General features: G+C 42.3%; 1 protein-coding gene across 31 annotated transcripts in view; it reads right to left on the bottom strand.

Annotated features, from left to right (window-relative positions):
- RAD51B (RAD51 paralog B) overlaps positions 1–25,542 on the bottom strand; it is a 502,805-nt gene that overhangs the window by 304,629 nt on the left and 172,634 nt on the right. For 21 of the 31 annotated variants that reach the window (XR_013228395.1, XR_013228396.1, XM_077322524.1 and 18 more), the window contains 2 exons: positions 11,404–11,522; positions 6,086–6,151 (listed from right to left, as the gene is read on the bottom strand). Coding sequence is in view for 28 of the 31 variants with exons in the window: in XM_077322524.1 (XP_077178639.1) it covers positions 6,086–6,151; positions 11,404–11,522 (185 nt within the window). In the remaining 3 variants the exon portion in view is untranslated. Of the gene's footprint in view, positions 1–4,301; positions 4,350–6,085; positions 6,152–11,403; positions 11,523–25,542 lie in introns of those variants that run through there. The other 10 variants (XR_013228397.1, XM_077322531.1, XM_077322543.1 and 7 more) reach the window with 2 other exon arrangements.

The raw sequence follows: 25,542 nt of genomic DNA, 5'->3' as shown, positions 1-25,542 counted from the left end.
GAGGAACTAGAGATCAAACTGCCAACATACGCTGGATCATGGAGAAAGCTAGGGAGTTCCAGAAGAACATTTACTTCTGCTTCATTGACTATGCTAAAGCCTTTGATTTTTTGGAGCACAACAAATTGTGGCAAGTTCTTAAAGAGATGGGAATATCAGAGCATCTTATTTGTCTCTTGAGAAACTTATATGCAGGTCAAGAAGCAACAGTGAGAACTGAACATGGAATCACTGATTGGTTCAAAATTGAGAAAGGAGTTCGGCAAGGCTGTATACTGTTGCCTTGCCTATTTAACTTGTATGCGGAGCACATCATGAGAAAGGCGGGATTAGAGGAGTCACAAATTGGGATCAAGATTGCAGGGGGAAATATCAACAACCTCAAATATGCAGATGATACCACTCTAATGGCAGAAAGTGAAGAGGAACTAAAGAGCCTGTTGATGTGGGTGAAGGAGGAGAGTGCAAAAGTTGGCTTGAAACTCAACATCAAGAAAACAAAGATCATGGCATCCGGCCCTCTCAATTCCTGGCAAATAGATGGGGAAGAATTGGAGGTAGTGACAGATTTTATTTTCCTGGGCCCCAAGATCACTGCAGATGGGGACTGCAGCAAAGAAATTAAAAGACGCTTGCACCTGGGGAGGAAAGCTATGGCAAATCTAGACAGCATCCTAAAAAGCAGAGACATCACCCTGCCAACAAAAGTGCATTTAGTCAAGGCTACGGTATTCCCAGTTGCAATGTATGACTGCGAAAGTTGGACCATAAGGAAGGCCGAGCGTCAAAGAATTGAGGCTTTTCAACTCTGGTGCAGGACCTTGGACTGCAAGGTGAACAAACCGGTCAGTCCTAGAGGAGACCAGCCCTGACTGCTCCTTAGAAGGCCAGATCCTGAAGATGAAACTCAAATACTTTGGCCATCTCATGAGAAGGAAAGACTCCCTGGAGAAGATTTTAATGCTGGGAGCGATCGAGGGCAAAAGAAGAAGGGGACGACAGAGAATGAGGTGGCTGGATGGAGTCACTGAAGCAGTAGGTGCAAACTTAAATGGACTCCGGGGAATGGTAGAGGACAGGAAAGCCTGGAGGATCATTGTCCATGGGGTCGCGATGGGTCGGACACGACTTCGCACCTAACAACAACAACTTTTGTATCTAATTTCTTTTCTTCATATAATGAAGAACTTCATCATTCTAGATGGAACATTTCTCAAGTTGTTTCTACTGGACATCTACTAACAAGAAATAAGCATCTGAGTTCCTCACCCATAAGCTTCAGCAAAACATTTTACAGTCCCCCCCCCATAAAATGAAAGTGTTTAAGAGTTTTAATGTGATGACAAGTTGGCAGCTATGCTGATAACAATGAAAAAATCATGCCAGTGTCCCACTCTCTTATTCTTTTATGGACAGCACTCGATTCTCTCTTAAACAGACATGCATGTCTGACTAATTTTAAGAAAAACAGTTCAAAGTGCAAGCTAGCAGTTTGCAGACTCCGGCCAGGAGCAGATAATATTTCTCTAAGCCCTGAATCTTAGAGTGAATGTTCTGGCTGCAAAATTATTGTAACATAGAGTAAGATGTTCTCTAAAACTTTCATCAGACTTGGGTTTTTTTTCAGGGTTTTTTTGTGTATTTAAGTAGGTACAGAGAAAATAATTGTATGGTGGCTGAGGTACAAGTTTGCTAAGAGTCCTCAGAAGAATATAGCAAAACTAAACCAGAGGTGCCTCAATACAAAAGTAATATAATAGGAAGAAAACTGGGAAGTCTTCTATCAGCAGAGAATTACAGGATATTCAGGGTCTAGAACAGGTTTTCTCAATCAGGGGTTCATGAAACTCCAGTGTTTCCTGAATGGGTGTGAGTAGTTTTAAATGTGTTCTGTCAGATCATATGACCATATACAGTTATGTTGACCTACCCACTTCCTCCTAAAATAGCCAATGATGGGCCTGGAGGGGATGGGAAGGGGAGGGGCCCCAGGTGGGTGTGTACACAGCTCTATTTGCCAACCATATTCTGCACCATTGTGCCACTTCTGGGATTTCTCGAAGCCTAAAGAATATTTCAGGGGTTTCTCAATGGTAAAGAAGCTGAGAAAAGCTGGTCTAGAACATTTGTGTTTAGCAGGCAGAGGACTGGGAGACTTACAATGACTTTTGATTTCTCTGTTCTGGAAACAAAATACTGTGGAGCCTATCAGAATAAAATGTCACCAACAGAACTTTAACATAAAATCATGACAGAAATATATGAAAAACAATGTCACGGTGTCTCTTTTCCACCTTAGTTTCCATATCAACTCTATAAAGAATTTACCACTCATATCTGAGAGCCTGATGGATTAATATAAGTAGTTTTTCCTCTATTGAATAGTTTTTTTCTCTATTTTGATATAGTAAGCCTCTCTAAATCTAAAAGAGATTGCAATTTGGGCATGCACATAAGCTTTATTAACAAGTTGTAATGAATGTATGTACAATCCATGTTCAGTACACCTTTGATTTTTCTTTACGCATGCACTGAATAATATGCATGTTACACTGAACACACATACAACTGGACACATGGTTTAAACCCCACACTTAATCAGGGACTGGTACTCAGTTGCAATTATAAACTTGTTGGCTCTCTCTTACACACAGATGTAGCATGTACATGCAAGGTGGTTCACTGTTAACATGTATAGTCAACTGGCTTTGGTTCCCATTTGAGAGAAAAGCAGGGTATAAATAGCTAAATAAATTGCCAAAACCAACTCCAGTGGCAAGCAGAGCCAAAGAAAAAGAAGCACATTGGGGGAATATTGTCCCTTCCAACAGAATATGGATCCCATGTTGAATACAGGCAATCTTGTTTGCCTTTGCTATTCACAACCAACTCAATAAGTAAATTATCAAACAGGCTCCTATTGGAAAGGCCTGGGCTTGCACTGCCATCTCTTCATCTAGTAAGCATCACTGCCAGATTTAACTCCTTTCAATCACAATGCTTCAATCACAATGCTTCAGCCTACTGGGTTCCTTAGCCTTTATATTTTCATTCATATATAAATCCTTTGCTATACTGCTCTTCTTTGAATATGCAAAACGGTATTTTCTCAAAACTTCTGTATAGTTAAAGATGCTTGATTAATTAACACTGATCGCCAGCCAATGTTTTACAAGAACAAATGTAAGTCACCCTCACCTGCAATGTCACTTTTCTGCCAAGTCTGATTCTGGCAGAAAAGACGAAATTAAAGTTTGGCAGCACAAAAGTAGCAAAAAGAAACAAATATGAGTTTCTGCAGCTGGCTGGGGGAGGGGGGGGACAAAAAGCAAAAGATTGCCCCTGACACTTCCTACGCACCAGGAAGAAGAGAGTACAAAACAATATTGTTTGAAATGTATTTCAGTATTTGCCTACTTAACAGTCTTGTCTTATCAGAAGTTTATTGCTATGCGCAATTTCACAGAAAACAGGGGAACACTCTGTCCCTACAAAATATCTACACTGAAGAAAGCCAAGAATATTATTTTTAATGGCAAATAAATCACTTTTGTACCAAAACAAGCAATTTATATATTTAAATGGATGGGTAATTACAGGATAGAATTGAGAATTAAATGGAATCTTCCAAACAGAGAGGATCCAGACATGAAGGTACAGAAGTATTTCAGAGGATGGTTAGGAAGGAAAGAAACAAAAGGAAAGAAAACTTTGATAGGGCAATAAAGGATTTCAATTTTTAAATTAAGACTGTGCTAAGAAGGAATAATCTATCCATACCAAAGGTAACAAGGTTGACTCAGCCTTCCATCCTTCCGAGGTTGGTAAAATGAGTACCCAGCTTGCTGGGGGGTAAACGGTAATGACAGGGAAACCACCCCGTATTGAGTCTGCCATGAGAACGCTAGAGGGCGTCACCCCAAGGGTCAGACATTATTCGGTGCTTGCACAGGGGATACCTTTACCTTTACCAAAGGTAAAACATTTCTAGAAATTTTGAAGCCTCTAGGTATCCACTACATTTGTAAAACAGTAGATCAACTCATTGCAGATCATGCTCATTAGATACTTTGTTTAATTAGGTCACACCAGGAACACATAGTGGATTTCTAGAGGCTTTTGGGTCATGTATAAGATAGTTACCTTCATGGACCTTTGATATTAATAGACCCAAGTTATATGGCTTAAAATATAAAGTATAAGGTATATAAAATATAAGATATGTATATTTAACATATGTTCTTTAATAATTCCCTTTTTGATGTAAGATTTTTTTGACAGAAAATGAAATAAAAGGTACATATTTGTTTCCATAATTAGATAGTGGGTTGAAGACTTTGTTTGTATCCCTGAAAAAAAAACAATTAAGAAATAAGGTAGAAAACTATTTTAGTTACATAAAATTTATATTTTCATGTTATATAAGGTCTGCATAAAGACATGATATACTTCGATTTTGTTACAGTTTACTGAGGAAGTAAAATACGAAAACGAGGTTTTATACCTAGGAACTCATTCTTAATAAAGCTCTTTGCCATCGTCAGCTTGGAAATTTCTTTCTATTTATTCATCTTCGGCTGACGGGTTGTCTCTGCTTAGAAGTATTTAGAGCAGTGGTCCCCAACCTGCGGGCCACGAAGGCCATGGCGCCGGGCCGTGGCTCCCTCTCCCCGCCCCCCCCCGCAGAAGCCCGGGAAGCTTCTTACTGCGGGAGGGCGGGGAGAGGGAATCAGGGACGGGCCGCGCATCGCGCATGCGTGGCCCCTGCGGGCGCGGCCCGATGTGCGGGCGTGGCCCACAGGCATGGTCCGCGCGGGCGCAGCCTGATGCCCTGCCGGTCCCCAGCCTCAGAAAGGTTGGGGACCACTGAATTAGAGCACATTATGGCCACAGACAGCATTGCCATCCTCCAGGTGGGGCCTGGAGACCTTGAATTGCAATTGGTCTCTAGACTATAGAGATCAATTGCCTGGAGAAAATGGCTGTGCTCTTTCTCTCTCTCTTTCTGTGTGTGTGTGTGTGTGTGTGTGTGTGTTGTATGATATCACATCCCTTTCGAGCTACCTCTCCTCCTCATACTCTACATTCTCCAAGCTCCACCCTCAAATATCCAGGATTTTTCTATCTCAGATCTAGCACCCTACCAAAAGAACTATTTTACGCTACACTTGCATAGCCCTGTGAGACTTATGATTTCTCATTTCTGAACAGATCTTTCCTCAACTGGTTTTATAACACCAATTATAGCTAGGAAAATTGGTTTAAGAAATTGCTCCAAGCCCAACTAAACATATGGACCATTTTCTCCATATGGAGCATCACTATGGATTGTGGCCCTAGAAAAACAGAGATATCCATCAAAAGCAATAAAAACACCATTTTTCAAAAGAAGAATGTATAACATGGAAAATATTCAGAATTAGAAGTAATCCTCAGCTATTACAGTCCTGGTTATGTTTGTGACAGATTGTTGGAGATAGTAATCAGTAGTAATAGTAGTAATCAGATGAGGGCAAAACCAAGGATACCAAGAAAGTTATGTCTGGCATTAGTTATCCAGGGAAACGTTGTGCTTGCTCTATTAATAGGTCTCAAAACTGTACTACTTTACCTGGAACAGAAAACTGTTAATGATACTGCTCTTGTGAGAAATAACTAAAGATTTTATTTTAATTTTACTCTAATCTCAGTTCCTCTTGCTTGATAATGACTATTCCTGCTCATAAAATAGGCATGAATGTTGAAATAGCTGATGTGGAAGGGGGTCAACCATTTCTCTAATTCAATTTCCTGTCCTGCATACATCAACTTTCCAAGGAATCACTTTCCAGAGTGCTCAGAAGCATTCAGCAATTATAGAAAATGAATGTTTATTTATTTACACAGGGATTTATATCTCACACCTTCCCCTGAAGGTCCCAGAGTGGGTCGCATCTAAGGTTGCCAGTTCTGGGTTGGGAAATACTTGGAGACCTTAGGGGTGGAGCTGAAAGTGGGCAGGATTTGTGGCAGGGAGGGACCTTAGTGGAGTATACGGCAATGGATGCCACACTTCAAAGGAGCTGTTTTCTCCAGGGGAACTGACCTCTTTCATCTGGAGATGAGCTATCATTCCAGGAGATCTTGAAGTCCCAACTGGGGACTTGCATCCCTAGACAACAATGCAGAATAAAATAAAAGAAAATGCATGAAAACATTTAAAACACACACACACACACCCTGATCGCCTTCCTTCCCTTCCTTCCTGGCCAGACAGCACACAGAAAAGATCTACTAATTTCTTTATTTCTGTAACTTTTTTTATTATTGTTAAAATAAAAAAAATTAATAAAAAAGATGTAGTGCAATCCTATGCAGAGAGAGATTAGTGTAAACTAATTTATTTCAACAGGATTAGAATGGAGTAACTCTACTGAGGATTATATATATATATATATATATATATATATATATATATATATATATATATATATGTGTGTGTGTGTGTGTGTGTGTGTGTGTGTGTGTGTGTGTGTGTGTGTGTGTGTGTGTGTGTGTGTGTGTGTGTGTGTGTGTATCTTTTGCTAGTAAGTGCCAAAATTTTGAAAGACAAAATAAAAATAGACACTGTGGAGCTTTTGAAAGTGAGTGTCCTTACCACACAATAATTCATTATAGTTCTACAGCTTGAGATAAAGCTGGGAATTTGTAGCAGTTGAAAAATCTCATTCAATACAACTGAAGTTTCAGCTACCGCAAAAGAAGAAACATACATACTGTGCTTACTGAAATGTATTCTCTTGCATTGTTTCTTCTGTTTTTCATTGGTTCTTTTTCAAAATAAATTCCCCCCCTCCAATAAAGGGACATATTTTTAAAGAGTCGGGAGCTGAAGATAATGGATGTAAACTGCTGGCTGTATTGGGGGTGCTGGCAGGTGGGATTTGGATTCTGTGACCACAAGATAGATTTTCTAGAAGAAGGCCTGCTAGAATGGGATGGGCTTCTCTTATCCAAGCTGGGGAAGAATGTATTTGTCAGAGAAGATTCATCAGGTGAGCTTAAACTGAAGTTACAAGGGGAAGGAGATGTCCAACAGAGGGATTCTAATATAGAAGAGCAAATACTGATGCCCTGCCTGAGAAGGATGGATCAAATAGAACCAAGGATAAGAGACTTCAGGTGCCTATATACCAATAAGGAAAATGTGCTCAAGCCTCTATAGGGTAGAATGTGATGTACAATTTAATATTTATATTTATTAAAGTAATTCAGGAGGAGCTAAGGAAGAAAAAGAAAATGGAGGGAAGATCAGACTTCTAATGAAGAGTATTGTCAGGTAGCTAGACACTGTAGCTCAGCCATCAGAGAGGCCAAAGCTAGGAGTAAGCTAAGAATCATAGAATCATAGAATCATAGAGTTGGAAGGGGCCATAAAGGCCATCTAGTCCAACCCCCTGCTCAACGCAGGATCAGCCCTAAGCATTCTAAAGCATCCAAGAAAAGTGTGTATCCAACCTTTGCTTGAAGACTGTCAGGGAGGGGGCACTCACCACCTCCTTAGGCAGCCTATTCCACTGCTGAACTACTCTGACTGTGAAAAACTTTTTCCTGATATCTAGCCTATATCGTTGTACTTGAAGTTTAAACCCATTACTGCGTGTCCTCTCCTCTGCAGCCAGCAGAAACAGCATCCTGCCCTCCTCCAAGTGACAACCTTTCAAATACTTAAAGAGGGCTATCATGTCCCCTCTCAACCTCCTTTTCTCCAGGCTGAACATTCCCAAGTCCCTCAACCTATCTTCATAGGGCTTGGTCGCTTGGCCCCAGATCATCTTCGTCGCTCTCCTCTGTACCCTTTCAATTTTATCGATGTCCTTCTTGAAGTGAGGCCTCCAGAACTGCACACAGTACTCCAGGTGTGGTCTGACCAGTGCCGTATACAATGGGACTATGACATCTTGTGATTTTGATGTGATGCCTCTGTTGATACAGCCCAAAATGGCATTTGCCTTTTTTACCGCTGCATCACACTGCCTGCTCATGTTTAGTTTACAATCCACAAGTACCCCAAGGTCTCGTTCACACACAGTGCTACCTAGAAGCGTATCCCCCATCCAGTAGGCATGCTTTTCATTTTTCTGACCCAGATGCAGAACTTTACACTTATCTTTATTAAATTGCATCTTGTTCTCATTTGCCCATTTTTCCATTGTGTTCAGATCTCGTTGAACTCTGTCTCTATCTTCCGGAGTATTTGCCAGTCCTCCCAATTTAGTGTCATCTGCAAACTTGATGAGTAGTCCCTCCACCCCCTCATCTAGATCATTAATAAATATGTTAAAAAGTACCGGACCGAGCACCGAACCCTGAGGTACCCCGCTACTCACCTCTCTCCAGTCTGATGAAACACCATTGACAAAAACTCTTTGAGTGCGGTTCTCTAACCAATTCCCTATCCACGTAATGATCTGAAAATCCAGATTGCAGTCCTTCAACTTATCCATCGGAACATCATGGGGAACCTTGTCAAAAGCTTTACTTTCCAAGTAAATGACCCACTATAACTGGCCAGTTATATATATTTGTTGCTATTTGTTGAAGATGGAGAAACTCTGAAAGAGGACAGAGAGAAAGCAGAAAGGCTCAGGACCAATATTGCCTCTGTGTTTTCCCAGAAGAATATGGACACATCTAGGGATGGTAGTAGCCAAGGTATAGTGTCTGAGTGGTGGGTTGACATGGACAGAAAGGTTGTTGAGAAGTGCCTAGCTTCACTGGATGAGTTCAAATCCCCTGGACCAGATGATGTGCACTCAAGAGTGCTCAAAAAGCTTTCTGTAGAGCTTATGGAACCCTTTCCCATCATCTTTAGTTCCTCTTGGAGAACTGGAGAGGTGCCGGAAGATTGGAAGAGAGTGAATGTTATCCCAGTCTTCAAAAAAGAGAGATGACCCTGGAAACGCCAGCCATTGAGTCTGACCTGACTTGCAGGGAGGATAATGAAGCAGATTTTAAAGGGGTGACATGCAATAATCTGGAGAACAATTTGTTGATCCAGGGAATACAGGACAGATTTGTTTCCAACAGATCCTGCCGGACCAACCAGGTTTCCTTCTTTGACCAAATGACAGGCTTATTAGATCGTGGAAATGCAGTGGATGTGGTTTACTTAGATTTTAGTAAGGCTTTTGACAAAGTTCCCCATGATTTTTCTGATGGGCAAACTGGAAGACTGTAGACTGGATTTTTGGATGGTTGATAGGGAACTGGCTAGAGAACCACGCCCGAAGAATGGTTGTCAATGGTATTTTATCAGAGTGGAGGGAGGTGAGCAGTGGAGTGCCACAGGGCTCGATATTGGGTCCAGTGCTTTCCAACATTTGTATCTGGACGAGGGAGTAGGCGGAATCCTCATTAAATCTGCAGATGGCACTAAATTGGACTTTTCTTGGATGCTTTAGGATGCTTTGGGCTGATCCTGTGTTGAGCAGGGGGTTGGACTAGATGGTCTGTATGTCCCCTTACAATTCTATGATTCTGTGATTCTGTAGACATGATCTGCAGATGGCACCAAATTGGACATGATCTTGGAGTACTTGTGGACTGTAACCTAAATATGAGCAGGCAGTGTAATGCGGTAGTAGAGAAGGCAAATGCAGTCTTGGGCTGTATCAATAGATGCATAGCATAAAAATCACAAGATGTCATAGTCTCTCTGTACACAGCATTGGTCAGGCCCCACCTGGAGTAGTGTGAGCAGTTCTGGAGGCCTCACTTCAAAAATGACATGGACAAAAGTAAGGGGGTTCAAAGGAGAGCAACAAATATTATCCAGGGCTTGGGAATGATCAGCCTGGGGAAGAGGAGGTTGAGAGGGCACATGATTGCTGTCTTTAAGTATCTGAAAGGTCACTTAGAGGAGGGTAGGGAAAGGTTCCTTTTTGCAGCAGATAATTAGGACCCACAGTAATGGGTTTAAACTACATGGAGAACGACATCGGCTAGATATCGGGGAGGGGGGGATTTCAAAGAGTATTTTAACAGTGGAATTGAACTGCCTAAGGAGGTGGTGAGCCCTCAAGCAGCGGCAGGACAGATAGTCATCCTGGATACTTTAGGGTGAATCTGCATTGAGCAGGGAGTTGGACTAAATGACTTGTATGGCCCTTTCCAACTCTATGATTCTATGATTCTGTCTCACCATTTCATTACAATTAAAATGGCAGAGGCTGTTCTTTTAAGTCCTAGAAGGTGTTTACCTTTGAAAAGAGGGAAGAATTGTGTTCACAGATGGATATTATAAAAACCCAAGCACAAATACCTACTCTTTAAAATGTAAAACTGATGTTTGATATGAAATTACTAGAAAAATAAGGTGATAAGTTTCCAGAAGCCTATACTTACAATCACTACACAATATCAAAAAGTTCATCCTCCAAACAAGTCATTAAAATGAGCTCCAGAAAATAGTTAAACAAAAATGTAAGGGGAGAGAGGGCCCATTCAGGAACTCAACTAACTGGAGTGTTAATTTCCAAGAAACAGAAAACACTATTAGCCTTGAGTGCATACTGGATTTATTAACCCCATAAAACTTATGATATATAATGCAGAAAAAGTAACATTAGAAGGATGACAAATATAATTATTTCCAATAATATATGCAGCAGGGAAAACTCTGGTAGGGTTTCTAGATGACGAATGTCCTTTCCTGGATATAGATGAACGGACTATCTTTCCTGAATTTTTTTTCAGGAATTGCAAATATGTATTTATCTATTCACTGTGAACAAGGCACTTGTGGAGACTTTGAGAGACAAAGTGGGGATAAATAAAGGCAGAGAAAGAGAATGTTTCTATTCTCAATACACAATCTTCTTCCTTGAAATGGAAATGAATTTAAGCCCAACATTACTAACAAATGCCTCAGATAGTAACAGATGTGCCAACTAGTAGCATATTAGTGAGAAGAAAAGTTGACAGAGGAACAAGATAATGCTGAGTCCCCATGACCAAAATGATCATGGGTGAGTACAGGAAATTGCCCACTTCACTGATTATGCAGAAGATAAAGAAAAGCCCAAGCAAGTGATTGTGTGGGAGACAGAATTCAGCATTTTCAACTCTTTTCTTCTGCATGCACTTCCCAGATAAAATCATATCCCTTCACTGCTAAAACTGTTGTAAGGGAAAGGAACAAGAGGAAATTTTCAATAGGCTCACATGACTGATTTATTGTGAGGATAAGGAAGTCAGGGAAAACAAATGCCTCACCCACCTTACATGTTTCCACTTGTATGTACTAATAATGACAAAGAAATTGCATGTCACATCTCTCACTAGAAAGAAAGGGCCAGTAAGGCCTCAAATAGAGCCTCCACTATGGATAATGGAAGTAATATGCCACCTCTGGATCCTCACCTGTCTAGTCTGTGAATCCAGATACTGCAGGACGAGTCTTGTATTCACACTATGACTCCATGTATTTCCCAGTGCTGCAATCACATAGCTAGACTCCCCATCTTCATTTCTGGAACATCCTGAAATAAAAAATGACGATGCGCTGAAGTTACATATTTCAGTTACAACTAAAGCGTATAAAATTCTGAAGATCATCTCATGACCTGAATTATTTAATTATGGAGATGGAGACAAGTTATTTTCACCTCATGATTAAACATTAAAATTGGTGCATTTCCCACTTGGGTCAGTATGGGTAGATCACTAAAATGATAACCAAAGAATGGCATATGAAATGGTTAGTTTATTATTTTATACGCTTATTATGAACATCTACTTAGCCAGGAATTTTAAAAATTCAACACGGTAGATTTTTTTTTTACAATGAATAAGATTGCTGTTTCTACTTTCTACCTTGTATCAGCAAAATCAGCTTGCACCAGAGCAGAACCTGCAAGGCCTATGAAATTTGTCTAACTGTATCAAGTTTCATCCTAATAACCACTTGCAATTAATTTACTGAAGGAATCGTTAAGGAAGGGCCACGATCTCATACTAGTCACTGTCTACAACAGGGCTATGCAATCTTTTTCAGCCCAAGTGCTGGGGGGGGGGGATGTCTATCATCCAAGATGCTGATGTGCTGCTAAATCAAATGGGGGATAGAACATGAGGGCTTTACTTGGCCAGTCATACTTGGAACTTGCCAAGACCCAGAGCCACTGTCAGCATCAGCATCAGGATTCAGCTGATGACTATGTAAATATGAGAGGAGGGATTGAGCTTAAGCATTGATGGTTGCCTTTCCCCATGTTGTTGGCCTGTAGTGCAGCCAGTGCCTCAGTTGCTTGGGTGAGTGGAGATCTGGCCCTGGGAGCCAAGCAACTTAGCTTCGTGTCCTACTATTGACTTATTCCTGGCCTACATTATATTATTCAGATCACTGTTTCTTCCTTGGAATTTTACACATGCTAACACAACACTTTCTTAACTAACAAACAAACAAAGTACTAGCACAACATGGGAACAGTCAAATGGATAGGAAGCATTTTATTACAATACTGTGCAATTACAAATTTCTTGAAGCAGAGATTTGATATTTACCGGACCAGATTGGGGATCTTGCTGAGACCAAGTACATATAATTCATGGCAAGACTGTCTGACTTATTTATCAAAGCAACTGATTGCCACGTTGCAATCTTCCATTCACTCTGCTTTAGACAGTAGTGTAGCAGTAGTGTGGCAAATTGCAATCAGTGTTTATAACAAATTTTTCAATCTATTATTGCAGGTCAGTCTGGTAAAAACTAACAATTCGATCATATTTATAAACAAATACTGGGGGAGATTACATGCATAGTGCATTCTGTGAAATAATTCTGACCATGATGGTTCCCATGCTCCCATGATTAAAGATGGTTCTCACTAAACAACAAAACACCACCCCCACCTTTTAATAAGAAGAGGCTGACAATCATATGGAATCAAACTGGGATTCTCTAGTCAACTGGCACTATAGTCTTTCAATCAAATCACCAAATGAGTAAAAACTAAGCAGATACGAGTCAAAACCTGACCTATGGGGGAAAAAAATCAAGGGGTCATTTTTCAAGTGCATCACAAGCTTTCTTATTACTGATCCACCCGTCCCCTCTCATAAACTCTAATATGAAATGGAAATAAGCAGGGCTAAGAAATAGTTAACTCACCTAGAATCCATGGGGAAGAAATATATGGTTACCCCCTTGACTTTACAGTGAATTCCTTTAAAACCCAAGACTCCCACTTATGTCAACAGGTACCTTGCCCGAACAAGGGAGGAAAGTTCAGTGGTAGAGTGATTAGAAAAAGAGCAGGCAAATAAATTACTCTGCCCTTTCCATTTTTTAAGGGAGAAAAGCTTGTAGTACCAGGCTAGGGGAGGACCTGCCTTGACAACTGCTTATAGGACTATTTGTGCAACCCATTTTCAGATAACCTCCTGTCTGCAAAGTCACTCAAGCATTGTTTGTAGTACAAGGCAGTTAGGTGTGGCAGAACTTCTTACAGTGTACAAAAAAGAGAAGAAAATAGAATACACCTGTCAAGAAGGTTTTCTGTATAAAAGAGAAATACTGAAAGCCTGCTGCAATCTATTTTGTTACAAGAACCATTTTTGTACCCTGATTTTTACTACCTGAAGGAGTCTCAAAGTGGCATATGATCGCCTATCCTTCCTCTTCCCACAACAGACACCCTGTGAGGTAGGTGAGGCTGAGAGAATTCTGAGAGAACTGTGACTGGCCCAAAGTCACCCAGCTCGCTGAATGTGGAAGGGTGAGGTATCAAACCCGATTAGAGGCCACCACTCTCAACTATTGCACAAAACTGGCTCTCAACACAAATGCTTCACTTGCTTCATACTCATATAATGAATACTCTGGGAAAACTTTTGGGTGAGTTTCTTTCTAAAGAATAAATCTATATTCCTTCAATATTTTAACTTTAGGATGTATTAGCTATGGTGCCAGATAGTGAGAATGGTAGTCAAAGTGGCCAAGTGGCCCTGAAGTGGCATTGAGCTCCCTCAAGCTCCTGCTTGTGTGCCACCTCCCTTCCAATAGCCAAGACAGAGAAATCACCTGCATCTACCACCCTCTTTGGATGGATCTCAGTTGGGAGGGACACACAATGTACGGCAGGGCGCACAGGAAGGGTTGCTACAGCTCACTTTGGACTTCAGGGAGCTACTGCACGAGGTTATGAGGTGTTGGTAGACACAGGTCACCTCCTCCCACATTGCTCTGAGGCTCTGATGGACTATATTCTTGACCCCTCATCCCAGTTCTGGTGATTCAGTTCAGCAGTGGAATTGGCTCTCTAAGGAGGTGGTGAGCTCCCCTTCACTGGTGGTCTTTAAGAAGCACCTGAATAGATCTTGGCTGATCTTGCATTGAGCAATGAGTTGGAGTAAATGACCTGTTTGGCCCTTCCAACTCTATGATTCTATGCCATGATCCGGCCACACTCATCTATCTAGCTATCATTCCAAACACACCACAAAATCCCACTGTTTATTCAATCAAGGCCAGAAATAAAACTGTATCTGGACTGTTCCAATCAAGGAGAAATATCTGCAAGACTTACAACAAGAATTTATCAAATTACAGCACCCACCTGAAGAGACAGATGGAAAGATGTTTTCAGTTTACATTTTCTCAGTGAGGAAACTGAAGACAACTACAATAACCAAAAATCTAAGCCTTACTCCTCTGAGAAGTCATCTGGGAGCTCCATTTAGGTATCAAAAACAGAAAAAGTCCTCTAGAATCTAGAGCAGCCTTTTTCACCCTTTTTACCATTGAGAAACCCTGGAAACATTCTTCTGGTTGCAAGAAACCCCGGAAGCAGTGCGATTGTGCAGACTGTGGTTGGGAAGCATAGCTGTGCATGTGCCCAGCCAGTGCCTCCTCCCCTTCCCACACCTTCCAGGCCCATCATTGGCTATTTTGGGAGTGGGGCAGGTTGATATGACTATATATAGTCTTATCACCCAAAAACTGTTTAACAAATTTAAAAAATGAAGACAAATTAAGTAACTCCCACCCCACATTAGTAAGATGATGTTTACGTTTTATTTCAGGGTTTTCAGAACTGTCTAGCAGGTTTATCGTCATCAAGATGTTTTGCATTATGGATCTCTCGGCTCCATGCATTAGTGTATCCATATTGATTCCATGTTATTTTGAAACTCTTCAGTTTGTGTGAGAAAGAAAGAGTGCCTAAGCCAGTAGTTGGACTCTTGTGTACTAATAGAGGGGGAGGGAAATGAAATGATCCAGCTGTTCTGAATCCTGGCCAGATGATCCACCAGAATGATGCACCAACCTTGAACAAAATGATCAGGTTTCAGAGTGGTGGAGGTAGGAAAGCAGCTGGCAGTTTTTATAGCTACAGAGTTGAGCTGAGAGAAACCACAGACCTAAAGAATTGATGAGATTTTCTCCCTCCAGTTTTCTGTGGTTTAGCAATAAAAAATAAACATCTCTCAGTGTCTACCACTCCAGTAGCTTCCCTTCCTAGTGGAAATAGCTGTAGGGCTGGATACAATAAAAACCCATGAATCCCTCTACACATTAAATGCCCTAGCAAATAAAACAGCCTTACAGCACCTCTGAAGACACCTACGGATAGGCCCATCATCTCCTCTAGGAGTTGGTGCCATAAAGTAAGAAAGGACAAGCTCTAGTCTTCTTAAAAAATCCTATTTACTTATGGATAATCAAAAATTAAACATCATATTTCTTTCTCGCTTTGGACTAGGAAGGACATATAACATAAAGATGCCTAAAAGATCTATCAAAACAGCATTATAAAAATTTGCTTTAAAATCTTGTAAAAATTCTCCCCTTAGGAGGCAAAATAATGGTATTAAGCAGATTGCATGTGGTGGTGGTTGAGGAGTAGAGGGATGGGATGCTGGAAAGACATGTGTTTATGTCCCCTAAGACTTGAGCAAGACACAAGAGAGATTTGAAACGGTCCGGGCAAATGAAAACTCCCATGTTCAAAAGCTCAGGCAGGGTAAAGCATTACATTTTCCCACGAAAGTCCATGTCAGCTGTTATGCTATATCATTCCTTTGCTGCTGGTCACTCATCATGTTGAGTTCCAATTTTTTCAAATTCTACACGCTGAAACCTTGAGAGCCCATACTGAAAGCCAAAGAAGCAGAACTTTAGGGAGAGGCAAAGCAACACAATCAGTATGTTTATAGTCCCTCTCCTGGACATACTGACCCATACCATTAAAATGCTTAAACATGTTTTTAGACAACTACCGGGGCAAGAAAAATCAATATTTCTCTTTACTTTGTATTCTGCTGGGGAAAGTGCTGAATTGATATCTGTAGGAACTAAATGTATTATCTTGCAGCCATTATTTTAGTGATTATACAGAAAGAGTCATTAACTTGGATTTTGGGACAGATACCGTATGTGCTCGCATTTAAGCCAACCCACATATAAGCCGAGGCACCTAATTTTACCACAAAATCTGTGCAAACTTATTGACTCACATATAAGCCGAGGGTGGGAAATGCTCCATCATCACAGGCTCTCCCATCCAGCCCCCCCCCAAAATACACAAAAGTCAAGAGGATGAATAGCTGCTTGTTTTTGTACCCCGCTGTTCACTAGCCAAAGGAGTCTCAAAGCGGCTTACAATTGCCTTCCCTTCCTCGATGCCAGACACCCTGAGAGAGCTCTGGCAGAACTGCTCTGGCAGAACAGCTCTGGCAGGAGAACCAAACAGGCCAGCAAACCAGAGCAGACCAACAGTACCTGAAGTCGGCAACCTACTACAACAAGTACAACAGCTACCAAACTGGGAGAATGGACAACTCTAACTACAACTGCAGTGCCCCCCCCCCCAGAACAGGACACTAAAATAAAGAACTGTAAAACTGAACATTGAAAGAAAGAACTGTAAAAAGAAATACAAGTCAGAGCAAGCTCAGCTGGCAGCACACATTTGCAAAAGGCAATGCAACAGCTGGCTGGCTGGAGCAGGCTTTTATTTCAATTACTGTATATATCTGCGTATAAGACGGGGAGGGCATTTTCAGTGTGAAAAAAGGGGCTGAAAAACCAGACTTATCCGCAAGTATATAGGGTACTTGTCATGTATGCTTTAGGCTGATCCTGCATTGAGCAGGGAGTTGATAGCCTATATGGTCCCTTTTAGCTCTGTGATTCTATGACCCATGTGTATTCTTATGTGAATTAACTGAACTGTCTCAGCCATTTCCACCAGGATTTCAGTTTGAGATAAATGGAGCAAACCTAGACTCTAGATCTATCTTTCAGGATCATTTTTGAACTGTGTTGAACTGTGGAATAAAACACCATGATACCTGTTAAATGGACAACCAGTTTACCAGAAAGTACTAGTTGTAGTAACCACATTTTTAGTGTGGTCTCAGGCTACTCTAACTCCTTAAACAGAAAAAAAACTGGCTAACATCTTACGCTTAAGGGAACCTATGATTTCCCCCCACCCCTGTAAATAGGGCCTGAAGAGCTGGGCCTTTTCTAGCAAGGTGAATTAAATATTTTGAGATAAAGAGGAGCAATTCCAGAAAGGCAGTTCAGGTAGAAAAGACAGGCACAAGACTGGTGGAAGATAGAAAGTAGACTTGAGGGCTAGGAAGCAAAACATGAGCAGACAGGATCAAAGTAAAGTTGGAATATGTAAATTGCCCAGAAGTGCTTCTTTGTGGCATGAAGTCCATTAAGAGAAAGGGGAGGTTCATGTGGGAACAGGAAAGAACAATGAGCAGTCATAGATAGAGGGTGGTCAAGTAAAGCAACCCGAAGTCGGTAAAGTTATTTGAGCCCCAAGAGACATACTGTGTTCCAATAAGGAGGCAGTGGCTTAAAGAAAAAGGATCCATCTTAATTTCTGGATGTTATGTAGTTTGAGTTTGTCCAGAGAGGCTTTGGAAACATTTTCTTCAAAATATGAAATTGTTCTTCTGTGTATATATTTCTTTTGTAATTAGTAAAATTGGGGACCACCGGACTAGATGACCCAGGAGGTACCTTCCAACTGTTATTCTAATTCTATGAGTAACATAGAACAACAAAATACTCTAAATCTTTTGTCCTATGAAACTTGAGGGGTGTATGTTTTTTTAGCACATGTCACTTATTGGGAAGTACAACCTTTATATAGATTCATAAGCTTACTTTGATTTTGCCAACTACTTGAAACATCTGCTAATATATCATAGCCACATTTTACAATAATTTTTTAAAAGACAGACTTGAGTTGCAAAATATTTTATACACTTGAATGCCAACAATATGTTTGTTAATTAAAGGCACATACAGCATTGTTTTCTAATTTTGCTATCCCATTTTCTGCATTCTTTGACATATCATGTTTGATGTTTTTTTGCATTGTTTCCAATTTTTGTAATCCTAGTTCTGCTGATTCCTCCACCGAAAATCTCTAGAATCTAGCTTGGCCTGGGGGAAATTCACATACCATCCCACAGCAGCAATTAGCAACTCCCTGAGTATATAAGGAAGGACCACAAAAGATAAAGACTGGAACATCCTTTACTGCCCACCCACTCACTATCTCCCTAAATTCATAAAATCAGCATTTCTGTCAGATGGCTATCTAGCCTCTGCTTAAAAACTTACAAAGAAGGGGAATTCATCACCTCCCAAGGAAGCCTATTCTACTAAGGAACCACTCTAACTTTCAGGGACTTTTTCCGGATGTTTAGCCGAAAAGTCTTTTGAATTAATTTCAACCCAATTAATTTCTGGTCCGACCCCCTGGGACAATAGAAAACAACTCTGCTCCATCTTCTATATGATAGCCCTTCAATTATTTGAAGATGGTTATTTCTTAGTCACCTTCTCTCCAGGCTAAAAAGACGAAGCTCCCTCAACCTTTCCTCATATGACTTCATCTCCAAAAACCTCAAGATCTTTGTATTCCTCCTCTGGACATGCTCCAGTTTCTCTACATCTTTCTTAAGTTGTGGTGCCCCAAATTGAACACAGTATACCAAATGAGGCCTAACCAGAGTGGAGTAATGTGGAAACATCACTTCACATGGTCTGGACATGATACTTCTTTTATACAACTGAAAATCCCATTTGCCTTTTTAGCTACCAAGTCACACTGCTTCATTGGGGAAGGCACTGGCAAACCACCCTGTATTGAGTCTGCCATGAAAACACTAGAGGGCGTCACCCCAAGGGTCAGACATGACTCAGTGCTTGCACAGGGGATAACTTTACACACTGCTGATTCATGTTCAGTATGGTCTACTAGGATCCCCAGATCCTTTTCACATGTACTACTGCTAAAACAAGTCTCACCCATCCTATAGTGATGCATTTGATTTTTCCTACCTAAATGCAGAACTTTACCTTTTTCATTATTAAAATTCATTCATTCATTTTAGCTTAGTTTTCCAGTCTGTCAAGATCATCCTATATCCTGATTCTGCCTTCTGGTATGCTTGCTACTCCTCCCAGTTTAGTATCATCTGCAAATTTAATAAGCACCCACTCTATACCTTTATCGAAATCATTTATGAATATGTTGAACAACATGGGGCCCAGGACAGATTCATGAGGCACTCCACTCTCACTCCTCTCCAAGATGTCAAACCATTTACAAGAACCCTTTGAGTGTAATCTGGCAACTAGTTCTAACAGTAATAGGATCCATACCATATTTTATCAACTTGCCAATAAGAATATCATGCAGAACCTTACCAAAAGCCTTGCTGAAATCAAGGTAAACAATGTTCACAGGATTCCCATGATCTAGCAAGGTAGTAACTTTATCAAAAAAGAGATAAGGTTAGTCAGACATGACTTGTTCTTGAGAAAGCCATGCTGACTGTTAGCAATTACAGCCATCCACGCTAGCTGATGGGCTGTTTGATGATTTGTTCTAAAATTCTGCCAACTACAGATACCAAGCTGATGGGTCAGTAGTTACCCAGATCCTCCTTTTTCCCCTCCTTGAAGACAGGGACAACATTTGCCTTCCTCCAATCTTTTGTCATTTCATCTGTTCTCCAATAATTGTGAAAAATAATGGACAGAGGCTAAGAAATTACATTTGCAAATTCTTTTAGTATCCTGGGATGCAATTTATCAGGCCCAGAGGATTTGGATCCATTTAAAGAAACTAGGTGTTTCTGGACTAACCCTACATTGATCCTAGACCACAACTCTCATCCCTCATCAAATGAAATGATTTTGCCATGTTTAGCATGATTCACCACGCAAGAGAAGACTGAGGAGAAGTAGGAATTGAGCAATTCAGCCCTGTCTTATCACCTGTTACAATGTCATTTTCTGGTCCCCACAATGGTCCTACCATGTCCCTATTCTTTTTCTTACTTTGAATATGACTTTAAAAAATCCTTTCTTGTTGCTTTTAGAATTAGTAGCCTAAGCTCATAATTATCTTTAGCTTTTCTAATAATCTCCCTACATGACATAGTTATTTGTTTATATTATTCCTTGATTATAAGATCTTCCTTCCATTTCCTAAGCCATCCTGATTTCTTGAGGTTCCTCCCAGTTTTTCTTCTCAAGGGAATTGTCTGCAATTGTACCTTCAGTATTTCACTTGTGAGAAACTCCCAACCATCTTGGACTTTCATCTCCTTACGTTTTTCTGACTACAGGATTCTACCCAACATAACTTTAAATTTGTTAAAATTTGCTTTCCTGAAGTCCAGCCTGCATGTGTGACTACATACAGCTTTTCTCTTCATCTCATCTAATTCCTCTGCCTGGCCAGGCAGTTTGTAGCAGACCCCCACCATAAGACCAATATTATATCCTACTCCTTTTATTTTCCCCCAAAGACTCTCAGCTGAACTCTCATGCTCAGGCAGATATATATCCTCACAAGTACATATATTGTTAACATATAGTGCTACTCCTAGAACCATAGAATCATAGAGTTGGAAGGGGCCATATAGGCCATCTAGTCCAACCCCCTGCTCAATGCAGGATCAGCCCAAAGCATCCTAAAGCATCCAAGAAAAGTGTATATCCAACCTTTGCTTGAAGACTGCCAGTGAGAGGGAGCTCACCACCTCTTTAGGCAGCCTATTCCACTGCTGAACTACTCTGACTGTGAAAATTCTTTTCCTGATATCTAGCCTATATCATTGTAGTTTAAACCCATTACTGCGCATCCTCTCCTCTGCAGGCAACGGAAACAGCATCCTACCCTCCTCCAAGTGACAACCTTTCAAATACTTAAAGAGGGCTATTATGTCCCCTCTCAACCTCCTGTTCTCCAGGCTGAACATCATCATCATCATCATCATCATCATCATCATCATTATTATTTAATTTATATCCCGCCTCCCCCCGGGATATATTCCCAAATCCCTCAACCTATCTTCATAGGGCTTGGTCCCTTGGTCCCAGATCATCTTTGTCGCTCTCCTCTGTACCCTTTCAATTTTATCGATGTCCTTCTTGAAGTGAGGCCTCCAGAACTGCACACAGTACTCCAGGTGTGGTCTGATCAGTGCCATATACAATGGGACTATGACATCTTGTGATTTTGATGCGATGCCCCTGCTGATACAGCCCAAAATGGCATTCGCCTTTTTTACCGCTGCATCACACTGCCTGCTCATGTTTAGTTTACAATCCACAAGTACCCCAAGGTCTCGTTCACACACAGTGCTACCTAGAAGCGTATCCCCCATCCAGTAGGCATGCTTTTCATTTTTCTGACCCAGATGCAGAACTTTATACTTGTCTTTATTAAATTGCACCGTGTTCACATTTGCCCATTTTTCCATTATGTTCAGATCTCGTTGAACTCTGTCTATATCTACTGGAGTATTTGCCAGTCCTTCCTCCCAATTTGGTGTCATCTGCAAACTTGATGAGTAGTCCCTCCACCCCCTCATCTAGATCATTAATATGTTAAAAATTACCGGACCGAGCACCGAGCCCTGAGGTACCCCACTAGTCCCCTCCCTCCAGTCTGATGAAACACCATTGACAACATTGGTTCTCTAACCAATTCCCTATCCACCTAACTATCTGAAAATCCAAATTGCAGTCCTTCAATTTATCCATCAGAATAATACTCCTCCCTCCTTCTTTATTAGTCTGTCTCTTTTAAATAAGTTGTACACGCAATCCTATTATTCCAGTTGTGAGAGTTACCCCACCAGGTTTCTGTAATCCCTATTAGATCATAGCCCCCCTTCCTTTATTACGACTTCAAGTTCTTCCTGCTTGTTTCCCATACTCTGTGCATTAGTGCAGAGACATTGTAATCCTTCATACAAGTACCCCAGGCTTTTAGTTATTGAACTTTCCTGTAAGTAAATGGTTTCCCTGTATATGTGCCATTTCCTTTAAATTTGCAGTGTTTCCATCTACAGTCATCGTCATCGAACTAGGCTTTGAATGCATGTCTCGCTCCCCTGTTGGACTTAGTTTAAAGCCCTCCTCACTAGATCTGCAAGGCTCCTTGCAAAGCCATTTTTCCCACATTCATGAGGTGCAAACCAGTGGTCCCCAACCTGCGGTCCGCAGCCCGGTGCCGGGCCGCGAAGGCCAGTGCGCCGGGCCGCGGTTCCCTCTCCCCGCCCCCCCTCTGCAGTAAAAAACTTCCCAGGCCACAAGCTTGCGGCCCGGGAAGCTTCTTACTGTGGGAGGGGGGGGGAGAGGGAATCAGGGCCGCGCCGCGCATGCTTAGTTGGTAGGGCCAACTAAAAATTGCGAGAGTCTTAGTGTTGCCATGACTGACACTAGGTTCAGGCTATTTCCAGAGGGCAGTAGCTCTGAATGGACATTAAAGTCCCTGAGGATTAATAATCTAGGGCCGCAGTCCTCAACCCCCAGGCTGCGAACCAGTACCGGTCCATGGATCAGTTGGTACCGGGCGACAGCTCCTCCCTTCAGTCTCGGGCCTTACCCTTGCACCCTCCTTTCTTTTCCTTGCCGGGCGGCGGCAGCAGGGAGCTCTGCTCTATCTCCCTGACCTCCCCTCCCCCACCATCTGCTACATTTAGCAACTCCTCCTCCCCCTCCCGGAGTTGCCACAGCAGGCTACAAGAGCAGCGCTCTGCCCCTGCCGCTCACCCGGGCCATGCTGCTAACATAAGCCTCCGACAAGGCAACTTTTCCTTGCCTGTCCTTAGCGGCTGCCGCTGGGGATGGCAGTGGTGGGGAGGTCTGCAAGCTGCCACACCGAGCAGGAGGGTAGCCTGGACCCAGGTGAGTGTGCTGGCAGTGGCCCACGGGGTGGATGCGGGAGGGACAACGAAGCCGATGCCACCCTGTGGACCAGCTCGGGGAAAGGTGCCCTGCGCTACTTACTGCTGGGCGCTCTGGAGGCCTTGCGCCTTGGGCGCTGCTGGTGGGCTGCCGGTAGTTCTGCTCTGGACTGGCCGTGGGGACTTGTCCACGATGCCACCACTGTGCTGGAGGCATTTGCCACGTGGCTTTCTTCTGCCTCCAGGCAGCCCGCTACTTTGGGGTGGGGGCCGTGGAAGCAGCCACAGCCAGCCCAGCGATGTCTTCTTGACACTGATCGCTGGGTGGCTGGTGGAGGGAGCTGGGGCTTCACAGAGGCACATCACGGACTGCTTGGTGGTGGCATGGGGGGCATCGGTGTCGGGGTCCAACAGGTTGAAGGCGCCACAATGTTGCCTCTCCGCAGCGCTGACACGTTTTGCACACTGGCCTTCACTGTTGAGCCCTTAAGCAAGCAGCCTGTTTGGGTCTTCTGAAGGACCAAGGCAGCAATGCTGGCTGTGCTCATCCAGAAACCGATCTTCTTGCTCTTCCCCCCTCTCGGCCATGCGGGTTGCCCAGGCGTCATCCTTCCCTTGGCAGGGAACGGCGTGCTGGTGGCTCCACTTGCCCAACTCCTTTGCCCCGCGGCTTGCAGAATAGTCATGGCAGAATACCCTGAGATCGCCATCACAGCACTGAAAACCCTGTTGCCATTTCCGACACCCTATCTGTGTGAAGCGGACTATCTGCGGTGACAGCAACTACTGAACTACTGAACTACTGAAGAAGTATGATAAATAAATAACTAAAACAAAACAACGGAGTAGACTGGACATAAGCAACACACTTCAGGTATCATTGTCTCCCATCACTCCCAGATGGGACTGTCTCGTTGCAGAGAAACAAGCTCAGGGCGCCCACTGATTTATCTATGGCGAGTTAAAATGTTCATAAAATGTTCATGAAAATAAAATGTTTATATTCATTTTCGTGGTATATCTGTATCTTATTTTGAAGGGATGTTTAAACATTACCATAGCAACCAGAGTCAGAGAATGTTAGGGCAGTGGTCGAGAGGAGAGGAGTAGATTACCCCTCCCCAGGCCACAGTAAAATTGTCAAGCGTTGACCAGTCCCCAGTGATAAAAAGGTTGAGTACCACTGATCTAGGGAACTGTAATGTCCAGGCTGCCACCACCTCCAGGGACTGCATCTGACCAATCAGATGGCCACAGTCTCAGTTGTGCCCCACCTGAGGCCAATATATTCAATTCCTGATATTGATGGCACAGGGAGTGCCCTGGAGGAGAAATCCTCACGGATTAAGATTGCCACCCCACCCCACAGTCTATGACTAATAGTGGACATAAAACTCGGCAGGAGCTAGTTCTTTGAGGGCGACAGTTTCCCCATCCCTATTCCAGGTTTCCGTGATACACACCACGTCCATTCCATGTTCTGCACAGTATACTTGCAGAGTAGAGGCTTTGTTGATAATTGACCTGGTGTTGCACAGCATCAGAGTTGAAGGCAGGTTCCTCCCCTTTATCTCCATCCTAGGGGCCTGAGAATTCGGGTGGAGGTTAGAAGGGGCGCAAGCATAATCATATCTCAAGTTCCTTGTTTTGTCCAACCTCCTCCTAATGCTATCTATGCCTCTACCACTACTTATTGAGATCCCTGCTCCCCTTCGGTCCCCTGTCGATGTTACACCTTTGATTAAGTCTGATGTTTGAGGGCCATCCATGTTTGATGTTTTGTGGCTGACTGCTATGTTTCGTGTTTTGTTACTACTTGCCATAGTTTGACTCTCCCTTTGATTGCTAACTATTTAATTTCTTGGGAATCTTGTACCTTGGCTTGTAGTTATTTTGATTTTGGTTATTTGGATTTGGTTGGAGTAACTTTGAGTTTAGTTGTTTGGAGTTGGTTGGAGTGATTGGGTTGAGTGTGCTTTTTCCAGGGGGATGGCTTCAATCGTCTGCTATGACCTCTCAGGGTTACCCATCTTGGCTACTTGGAGTATTGTGTTCAGTTTTGGGCACCACTACTGAAGAAATAAAGAAACTGGAGCATGTCTAGAGGACAGCTACAAAGATGGTGATGGGTTTGGAGACCAAGTCGTATGAGGAATGGTTGAGGGAGCTTGGTTTTTTTAGCCTGGAGAAAAGTTGACTAAGATATAATATGATACCCATCTTCAAGTACTTGAAGGGCTGTCGCATGGAAGATGGAGCAGAGTTGCTTTCTGTTGCCCCAGAGGATCAGACCAGAACCAATAGGTTGAAATTAATTCA

The sequence above is a fragment of the Paroedura picta genome, chromosome 2 (assembly GCF_049243985.1).
Source record: "Paroedura picta isolate Pp20150507F chromosome 2, Ppicta_v3.0, whole genome shotgun sequence".
Classification (NCBI taxonomy): Eukaryota; Metazoa; Chordata; class Lepidosauria; order Squamata; family Gekkonidae; genus Paroedura; species Paroedura picta.
This window is presented reverse-complemented; position numbering and strand designations above follow the sequence as displayed.